Source organism: Patiria miniata, unplaced genomic scaffold (assembly GCF_015706575.1).
Source record: "Patiria miniata isolate m_02_andy unplaced genomic scaffold, ASM1570657v1 HiC_scaffold_10, whole genome shotgun sequence".
NCBI classification, from domain to species: Eukaryota; Metazoa; Echinodermata; class Asteroidea; order Valvatida; family Asterinidae; genus Patiria; species Patiria miniata.
The window spans coordinates 6448283-6458833 of NW_024037048.1; the positions used below are offsets into that span (position 1 = coordinate 6448283).

General features: G+C 43.3%; 1 protein-coding gene across 1 annotated transcript; it reads left to right on the forward strand.

Annotated features, from left to right (window-relative positions):
- The first annotated feature begins 6 nt into the window (after positions 1 to 6).
- On the forward strand, positions 7 to 9905 carry LOC119736407 (mitochondrial ribonuclease P catalytic subunit-like). The gene is made up of 7 exons (XM_038210429.1): positions 7 to 56; positions 753 to 1894; positions 2794 to 2932; positions 4022 to 4171; positions 5337 to 5488; positions 7565 to 7753; positions 9646 to 9905. The coding sequence occupies exons 1-7, from the start codon at positions 54 to 56 to the stop codon at positions 9668 to 9670; spliced, it is 1800 nt and encodes a 599-aa protein (XP_038066357.1). The 5' UTR covers positions 7 to 53; the 3' UTR covers positions 9671 to 9905.
- The last annotated feature ends 646 nt before the right edge of the window (positions 9906 to 10551 follow it).

Genomic DNA, 10551 nt, shown 5'->3' on the forward strand with positions numbered 1-10551 from the left:
AAGCACGTGTGCATGTTGCGAGTTCGTCCTGTCCCTTCCTAATTGCTCGATCCATGGTTCGTCATACAGTTATGAATCATCAGATATGTATTTGACAAATAGATCTACATTTTTTTCATTACAGTTATTTTTTATAACAATTTCTTTATGCATTTATCATGTTTATTGAATTATTTTGCAATATCTTGGCCCATACTCAATTGATTAATTCGTCAATTTGTTTTATTTCAAACATAAACTAATAGCAGTATTGATGGTGACTTGCATACATCATTCCATGTACGAGTGGGTGGGTAAGGTGTGAGAGGCTGTACTCTTCTTGGCTACGCATACTGACATGACTGTGTTTACATCCAAAGTACGGGTTAATTTGTGCACATATTCATATGAAAACTTAGTTGCAAGTTCAACATGTTCAAAGCTGAATCCATCAGTTCGTATTAAGTGTGACGTCATTTCAACTACACCATGCCCACTGCACACGGAGTAGCACTGGGACCATTGGAATCTGAAGAAGTGCAAAAGTGGCATGTTTAGCCAACGCGCTTATAACGCATTCCCTTACGAACCAGTTTTCAAATTCAATCGTTAGTATTCGTGACATTTACTGATCTGATGACAGCGCTCGGTACAGTGCGTACATGACTGCTGCACGAGGTGACATGAACAGTTTGTCCGGTACATACATATTTCTGAAAAATATGTCAAATTCACATTTATGTCTTCAAAATTTCTGTTTTCTTTACATGCAGTTGATTCTTCAAGTCCCCATGAATACTTCTAGCATTCTCAATACCATAGGCAACAGGATGTCTACAAACAGTCTCATCAGGCATCACACCTTTTGCTGGAAGAAATGCTCCCAGATTTGTGTCCGTCCTGGAACGGCGAGACAAATGTGGACATTGGAAGCGCACCTAAGACGGCCAGCTGTCAAACCCGCTGTTAAGACTTTGATGAATTCTTCAGGCAGATTATTTTCCACAAGGGGAGAACTGCTACAGCTTCCTAAGATAATCGGTGTTTTCGATAGACAACTCAAACTGGATGTTGGTCTGTCAGTTTCGCGAAGCTTGTCCACATCAAGTGTTGTGTTATTGGACCAAATCCTGGAAAAGGAACACAGCAAGATCGATGCAGGGACCAGAAATGGTAATCAGGAAGGCACATTAGGCACAAGTTCCAGGAAAGACGTAGGGAACGAGGCATCTTTAGAAGATCTCCAGGAAGCAGATGAGTACTTATCAACAGAGCAGTGGAAGGCACTGAAGGAGGAATGGAATCAGAATGCCAAGCCTTATCAGACCCAGACACTCTTTGAGTCGCGCACCATGGCTCGCCTCTGCAGTAAGTCCTTCTTCCAGAAAGGACGCTCTCTCCTCGAGTTCATTTGCCAAGAGGGTTCACCCCTGACGTATCCCCTCATGAGCTCCTATCTGTACCTCTGCGTCAGGGAAGGCAACCACGAAGAGCTCTTCTCGGTCCAGGAGTGGTTTGCGGCCAACCACCCTGTCCTGGACGACGGAGTGCTTAGCAATCTCATCGCTGGCTTCTGTCAAACCAGCCGATGGCGGGAGAGCCTGAAATTCCTAGAGGACTTGAAGCAGCTTGATGCCTCAACAGCCCGCAATTATCAGAACATCATCTGTGCTGCCTGTGATTCGGGAGACTTCAACCTGGTTGAAGAGCTTCTCCAGGACCTGTACAGCCGCGGCACCTGCCCCACTGAGCAGACCTGCCTGAAACTCCTGCAAACATTCCACTGCGATACAGAGGATCTTTCTGTCAGTGATCAAAGTAACAAGCTGGTCACTGAACTCCTGAAGTATTTCCGTTCCAAGAGGTTCTACCCATCAGTGGCTGTGGGTAACGAGTTGAAAAGTTGGTTTCATAGGTGAGATGAATTTGCAACAAAGTGTCTAAGTAACAACTACATGTACATGTATAATGGAACCCACGCTTAATCCGTTTATAGGTCTGCATTCTGCGCCAGGAGTTGCGGAGAATAGGGCAGTCTTCTGTACGCTAACATTGGAGTCACGTCCACATGCTTGGACCATTTGTGATGCGACCAAGCTAAATGAGTCGTTTGTCGGGAATGTTCATTTGGAGATTCAGGCCAAAATAGGGTCACTTCATCACAACACTTCATCACATCTCTTGGTGTTTCGACTTCCATCATTTTTGAACTAAAGATGGTATCAGCATGTGGTTTTCACATCAGTAAATGCTGAGATTGTGCTCTTTTCAATTCTGTAAAAATAAATTGACCAGGGTCGACAAACAACTCATTTAGCTTGATCGCATCACATTTGTACACCAAAAGGAAGAATTCACTACATTCTCACGTATAAAAAGAGACATACATTTTGTAATCAGACAGAATTGCACTGTTGAAGTTAAATCCCTGTCCAGGAAAAAAAGATGCGCCAAATTTAATTGAGAAAAAAGACTTGACATCACATGATCAAATACAAGTTCATCACATGACATTTTGGCTGTTAACGCCTTTTTTTCCATTTAAGCAAATATGATCAGCAAATGCCTGCAATCTCTATGAAATTTAACAACGATGAATGGGCTTATTCCAGTACGCTGAGGCAACATTTATTTCAAGTTAAAATTAATCTGTGTTTAATTGTCTTTAACGGTAGAAATTTGCTTAGAATTGTATGAAGAAAACTCTTCTATTGTTTTACCAGCCTTGTCCTTGTGGGAAAATAGACAAAGATGCAGTCAAAATTGTTGACTTACAAATGTATGTTTGGTTTTATTTTCAATCTCTTTATACAGGAAGCATGGTGAGGTGTGGAAGGCATCCATGACTAAAGTGACAAAGAGCGGCAAGTGTAAATCCTGCGGTTCCAAGCTGGAGTCGTTGGACATCAGCCAGGAGGATTTCCTGAATCTGAAGCATCAAATCACAGAGAAGGTATTCGTAAATGTTGATCCATATTGCCCATATATACAATGTAGTTGTCACTAGGTTGAGAAGTGTGATTGTTACTGAAATTTTTTTTTTCAAGCTACAATGTAGCAGAGTTGTAACAAGTCACTGAATTTTGTGACTTGAGTCGAGTCATTTTTACGGAAGTGACTCGAGTCAGTCGAGTCATTAGGTCAAGATCGAGGCGATTTGCTCACAGTGTGTGGTCGAGCCGAGTCAAATTCATGCTCGAGTTATTTCAAGTCACTGATATTTGAACGCCATGATCTAATACATACAGTTAGCCTTTGACTCAAGTAGAGTCGAGTCTTCTGATGAGGTACTCAAGTCGAGTCGAGTCATTTGCTCGCAGTGGGTCCAGTCGAGTCAGTTACCCGTTGGGACTCGATTCAAGTCAAGTCGGCAAAAATTGTGACTCGAGCCGGACTCGAGTCCAGTCATTTACTTTAGTCATTACGACTCTGCTGTGAAGGATGCATGCCATCTTCGTTTGGGGAACAATTCAGTATCTGAATTGGTTGAATCTGAATCTTGGTTATTCCAACATGTCCAAGCTGGCTGTGAGGTTGCAGTAGTTTCAGCTGTCTTGTTGTACTGCAGTATGCTCAAATGAGAAAAAGTACTGTTGGGAGAACATGTATTGTAAAATGAGCTGGTACACGGTACCCTGTGGAGACATGTGCCTAATAGGGAACAAAAGATTGTACTGTATGTCTCCACAGGGCAAATTCTATAGGTGAATTTTACATCTCCACAAGGTTATCACGAAATAGATATATGGAGTTTACTCAAAAACTAGGAATTTCCAAGGTGTGTTGATCCGTCACAAATCGAAGTATTTTATGTAAGGGATATTAAGTTCGAATTGCAGCCCAGGAAGTGAATATTGGTTATTATATGAGCATTTTGAAACTACACTTTCAAACTCTAAAATTTTAGTACACGAAAACAAAGAAATGGCTCCACAAGGATACAAATTCCAGAGGGGGTGTTCATACATGTGTGATACATGTACTTACAATGTACATTTCCTGCAATATTTTCAGATTTCTCATGATTTTGTTTCACCGACAGGTGATCAAAGGAGGGGACATTTTTAAGAAGACCCGGCCAGATGAGTTGCAAGCTTTCATGGAGTTCGTGGACGAGGGGGGCCCATACGATGTCATCATCGATGGGTTGAATATAGCGCACATCAGACAGAATGTCCAGCCTTCTAAATTGGTGGGTAAAAATGCAGGCGATGTACTCATGCATCTTGTGTGCTTTTGCGTAACCTGAGTCCGATTTTATGGTGGGATTATTTGGGTCATAGTTAATTTCTTTCATTAAAGTCAATTTTTCCATATTTAAATTCTGAGCGTGGGGGGGGGGGGGGGGATGGCACTTATAAATTAACGATGGTTCAACATGGCTTTTTTTTTCAAATTTATTATTTGTTTTCTGTACATACCAGTGGTACAAAAATGTGAGGTTTCCCAAACTGTAATATTCACTGGAATATTTTTTTGCTGATTTTGTTTTATGCTAAGGCGAAACAAATATCTCCAGTTTCTGGTATATGAGCTTGCCCCAAAAGTGGTGTGGCGAGGCGGGTTGTTTTTTCCCCTACTTTTTTTTTTATTCAAATGTTGGCCGATGTTGCAGATGACGCTTCGATCCCCTTAAAACTCTCAAAATTATCCTTCAAGGTGGAGCTTGAGGTGACCTCTGTCAGGCTATAATAGCTTGAGAATTCTGCACCCACTTACGATCTCCACAGACACGAACATTCTTCGGGAAATTTAGATAGTCAAGAAAAAAATGCAGAGAATACTGTAACGTCAGACCATAATGGATCTGTTGCATCATGCAGCAAAGGCAGCAGATTTAGTACGGTCACAAGCTAATCATAAGGATACAAGCATTAGAGGATGAACATTGACAAGGGAATGCTTTTGCCTGTTCATTGGAATTGCTCGGCACTAGACCAAATGCAGGTGTGGGCACGTGTGGTCTAGCGGTAGAGCATTGGCCCCATGATCGTGGGATTGTGGGTTTGAGCCCCGCCCTGGCCATGCGTGTTGTGCCCTTGAGTAAGGCGCTCTTCCTCAATTACTCCTCTTAACCCAGGTGTTAAATGGGTACTGACATTATTCAATGCTGGGAAGGTAACAGACTCGCGGTGGAGGAGGTGTGGCGATCCCCCCCCCCCCCCCCCCCCCCCCCAGCAGCAGCATTATATTGAGTCTGGCCCAATCGCTTCGAAAGAGAGATGGGCACTCCATTCCTGTGAACGTTCGTCCCCTTTACCTTTTTACCTTCACCTTTAGACTGAAGACCGGAGGATTTTAATTTTGGTTTATTTGCGAGGATCGACAACCAAACTTCTTCCTTTTTTGACACACAGCTGAGGCAGTTTGTGGTGTACCTAGCCCAGGAGTGCAGCCTGAAGTGCCTTGTGCTGGGTCGACAGCACATGCTGCGTTACAGCAAAACCTGGTCCAGACATCACATGCAAGTCATACAGGACGTAGCCGACTGCTTCTTCACTGAAAACATGTAAGCTAAAGTGACTTAGGCATGATTGCTTTTTTCAATTTGTAAGTCGGAGACACATTGGGGCGGTGCAAGTGTTTGTCTGAGTGTATGGTCTCCGTGCACAAGTACCCCGACAATTGCCAGAAAAGGAGAGTTGGGGGAGACCTAGACTGGTTCCCGGTCCATCCACTGCGTATTTTGAATGATCCAAAATTATTGGGGGTGGGCATTAGTCTGCGAAACCATTGCAAGTTAAATTTGAACGTATTCGCACGCCGACAACGCCTGACGCTCACGTGCGAAGACACTACGGCTTAGCTTTGTGCACATTCAGGATAAATAAGTTGTGTGAACTTCGTACGCGAACCAGTCCCGTACGCATATACGGTGTCCCATCTAAGGGGCTCCCAAAAGTGGTAGAAATGCACCCTCTTTTGTTGGCGCACGGAGCACATAGTAGCTTCCTTATGGAATCTGTACCCAAACAGTAAATGGCGATTTGGAATACTTTTGAGAGCTCCAGTGTCAGTGACACACTATGTGCATGTACCATAGTTCGGGTGCATATGGCGCGAAGTACGCTTGACTAATATTCCGAATCTGTGACGTCTTCATGTGAGCATCATGCGCCTTCAGCAATGCATTAGGATGTCCCTCCCGTTGGTCTCCCTAACTCTCCCTTTGAAACCGTTGATGATATGGAGGGGTACTTGTGCACGGATCCCTGCACAAGTATGATGGATAGGTAGCGTTATTATTTTACTCCAAATATTTCATAAGCATCCTGCTGACTCCAACAATTTCCACTAGCTATTTATCATGTTTATAATTGGACCGTGACCATTCAGCCCTGGTATGAAAAGGGCCCCCCGGTACCTCGTCCGGTCGAGAGCCAGTCCGGTCTTCAGCCCAGTCTCGTCGGGTACATGGTCCTGTATGACCAGAAGTTTTGAAGTCAGTCAAGCGCATCAATTTATTGCACTTCAGAGAACCTCCAGAGCAGAACAATAGCAGACTTACCGGATTAAAGATAAAATCCTTCCATAACGCCTAGGTAATTTACGGTCCCATTGTGCGCGAAACCGCAAGGCAGGGGTTTTGATCTGCGCCGACGAAAGTGTTCTATTGTTTCGCGCTGAGAGATGAAAACCACAAGGGGGTTTCTTCTGGGATATATTACATGTGTCAATACTTGCAAACAATAGACCCCAGGATAGAGGAGTTCCTGATTAGCAACCGGACCAGCTCCTGGGCTGGTAGCTGGGACGATAGAGAGGACTTCTTGGGAGGGGACGAGCTTACTGGGGGGGGGGGGGGGGCCCTTTTCATACCGGGGCTGAATGGTCACGGGCCCTAAAGTGTGCAGTCTGCTGAATTCATCAGGATCCAACAGCTGGCTCCAAAGATCTTTATTGTGTTCACTACTCACATCGGAAAATCCACCAGAAATTTGTTAGCATTAGATCTTGTTGGAGTCATCAGCAGGGTGAGGGTCTGTACCATTTAATGGAAGTTATTATAACAACTCGTGACGTCACAGTACCACATGACCATCCCGGTTACCTGCAATCAGCCACCATAAATATTGAATTCGGCAAGTGTTTGGTTTTAGCAACCAACTACCTGTGCCATGTACGGTTGTCATAATCATGCCAACCCAGCACTTGTTGGTTCTGCATTTTTCGCACAGTTTTTTTCCATCTGTCACAGCTTTGTAGGCTTGCCTACTACGTACTGGATTTGCCGAAATGTATACGTCCATGATTCCAGTTTTGGAGCTTATATAACGTCATTTCTTTGTGACAAATTATCGCGTCATTGCAACAAAGTCATTACTCCATATTGCAACAAAGTCGTATCTCTCTCGAATACGCTCCATGCAAAAAGGTCGTATCTCGACATCCATTGACTTTGTGTGAACATCCGGGTTATTTTTAAGCGAGATACGACCTTTTGACATTCTGAAACTCGCATTTCACGTACGGCCCATTTTAGGAGAAACGACCTTGTTTCACGGACACGACGAAATGTAATTGATATGATTCACAGCCTCCACTTCAATGTTATAACCATGTTGTAAATTTTTTTTTTGCACAGCTCTGAAGACGACCCGTTCATGCTGTACGCAACCCTGCACAGTGGGCCCAAGGCCTGCTACGTGTCACGTGACATGCTGCGCGATCACAAGGCGCTCCTGGATCAGCCGACCCACGTAGCATTTGTCAAATGGCAGAGAGGGCACCAGATGTACCCACTGGGCTTCCAAGGGGAAAAGCAAACTTCAAAGTGAGTGAACAAAAATCCAAACCGTTCTGTGAATTTAGGACCTTTATTTAGGAATTATTTAGTGAATTTAGGAACACATTATCTACAGTTAGATTAATTATGTTATTTTCTTCGCTGTCAAGATTCATAAAATTTGGGGCCAATGAAAGCATTAAAACATCGGTACTTTGGACAAAACATGCCACGCATGCATTATACAGCCATAGATAGTGTGCAGCCAAAGTCTTTGTACATTTCTAATACATTTGTTGTACACCATTCTGGGGTTTGATACATTTCTCATTCATAAAAACGACTACAACAGTGGTACACATGGGCGTACACAGGCTTGAGATTTTTTTTACTGCCCCCCAAAAAATTATTTCCTTGCCCCCCAATTTCCCCCCCCCCCCAATTTTTTTTTTTTAGAGTCTGGCGCTGCCACTGTTTCTCTGACCTGTTCAATGTTTTGTGCCCATTGGTGCTGGAAAAACAGGAAAAATCGCTGTTCATTTTCCAACTGTTAGAGGTAGATAGTAGATCATTTGCAGCTATCCAAAAAGTAACTGATCAAATTATTGTTAAAAAATCTTACTTGGTTTAAAGATAGTAATGACACTAAACTCCCTGTGTAGTTATTCCTTCTGGCATGCTGTCATTTTGAAGAAAACAATAAAAGGTCATTTCCAAAGATGAGTCAAGTGACGCATCTTTTTAACATTTCCGTTGGTGAATGGGTGCATGCAAGCTTGACATAACGCACGCGTGTGTGCGGTTGCTATTATTCATCGGTTCAGTGCTTGACATCGCGTAGCTGCAATCGGCTGAATGAGAATGTGTTCCGGACACCGATTTCAAGCGCAATTCATAATATGACTCGGCAACTTTTGAATTGAAATCGAGATCCTAGAATATTGTTTTCTCGGAATACACAGCATTCACAGAGCTAAAACTTTTATCAGGTTAGTTGTTAAGCACCCATCTTAAGATTTTGAGCACCTTTGTTGCTTCAATTGCCTAAGTGACAAATGAATGATCTACTCTACCTTTGAAGTGCAGCTAGCTGAATTCCTCGTGCATACATGTATAACCCATAGGTCACAGGGCATGTCAGAGTGCTGGCTGTACTTGTTCATTTTGAATATTTGCAAATGGTGGACATTATCTTTAAAGCTATAGTCCATCATTTGTAATTTGTGCATTTTGTTCGTTTGAAGCAACAAAAGTGCTCAAACTCTAAAGAAGGGTACTGAACAACTAACCTAATGAAGTTTCAGCTCAGCTTCAGCTGTATATTCCGAGAAAAACAGCATTCTAGGATCTCAATTTCAAATCAAAAGTTGCTGAATCATGTTTTGAATTGCGCCTGAATTCAGCGTCCGAGACACGTTCTCGCTGAGCTGACTGCAGCTACGCGATGTTGCGCAGCGATCCGACGAATTATAGCAGCCGCGTGCGCGTGTGCCAATGATTGCGCGCGCTTCGCTGAATAACAAAACGAACTACTAATTTAAATTTTCCTACGGTGCGTCTTAAGAAGCACCATTGGAAAGGCATTCTTTCGTTGATTACTTCAAAATGGCAGCTTGCCAGAAAGAATAATTTCACAGGGAGTTTAGTCCCCTTACTATCTTTCAACCAAGTATGTTTTTCAACAATAATGATGCCAGCCACTTTTCGGATAGCTGCAAATGATGGACTATAGCTTTAACCCCTTGCCCATGTTACTTTGTTGCTGGACCACTTGCTGCGTGCAATGCAACACCTATCTAATGCAACCCCACTCCAATGCAACCCCACTCAAGCCCCACCTATCCGCAGCCCCACTCAAGCCCAAGCCATTCGTAGCCCCACCCAAGCCCCACCCATTTCCAACCATGTTTATTGAACACCTCTTTTCCAACTTTCCCCAGGCGAGAACTGCGCACGACACTGTAGCCCAGCACACCGACTCTGGATGGCACGTACCTTGCGATGACGGCCTCCCGCGATACTCCTACCAAGTGCCTCTGGATTGGCTGTGTGCCAGGAAGGTCAAATGAGGTCAATCAAAGTGCCTCCACATTCACCAACGAGTGGACAGGCTTAGTCTCACGGAGTAACCTGTGCCTACATGTTATTTATGGACTGATACTACTGAACGTGAAAGAATTTCAGCCACCAATTGCTTAGCTATTGACGACATTTGTGCGAATTGTCTGGTAATTCTGGTAATTTTAAAATCCTGAATTGAGGAAGTTTGATTTTAAAAGACTAGAGTTGTTATTGAGAGAGATCGACTTCATGTACATACATGTAAATATGCAGATTTGATAGTGGAATTCAATTTTCAAGAATCTGCTGTGAAAAGGTATTGACTTGTGTTTTCATCATAGATATGTAACATATCTATGAATAAGGGAATAAATGTGTGCTCCGGAGGTTTTTATCACTCTGTTTAAGACCGCTTCAAGTCTGGGTGCTGATAATTACCCGAGCCGGAGGCGAGGGTAATTATCAGCACCCAGACTCTTAGCGGTCTTAAACAGAGTGATAAATACCGACCGAGCACACATTTATTCCCATTCATAAATACCTTTTCAGTAAAAAAAATCAAATAATTCGTTCAAAAAATCCCGGTTTTGTTCAACAAGTTCACTTCATGCTTTTTGAAACATCCCTCTAGCAAAATAATGGAGTGTTCAGCTGGCGAGTAAGATGTAAACGACCCTTTTATGGAGATTGACGCGCGCGTATCATGTTCTGTGCGATGTCGCGCAGAACGCACCTGGGGCGTTGCGTTTTGAATTTAGAACTATAAAATTCTGACTCGCTGGTAG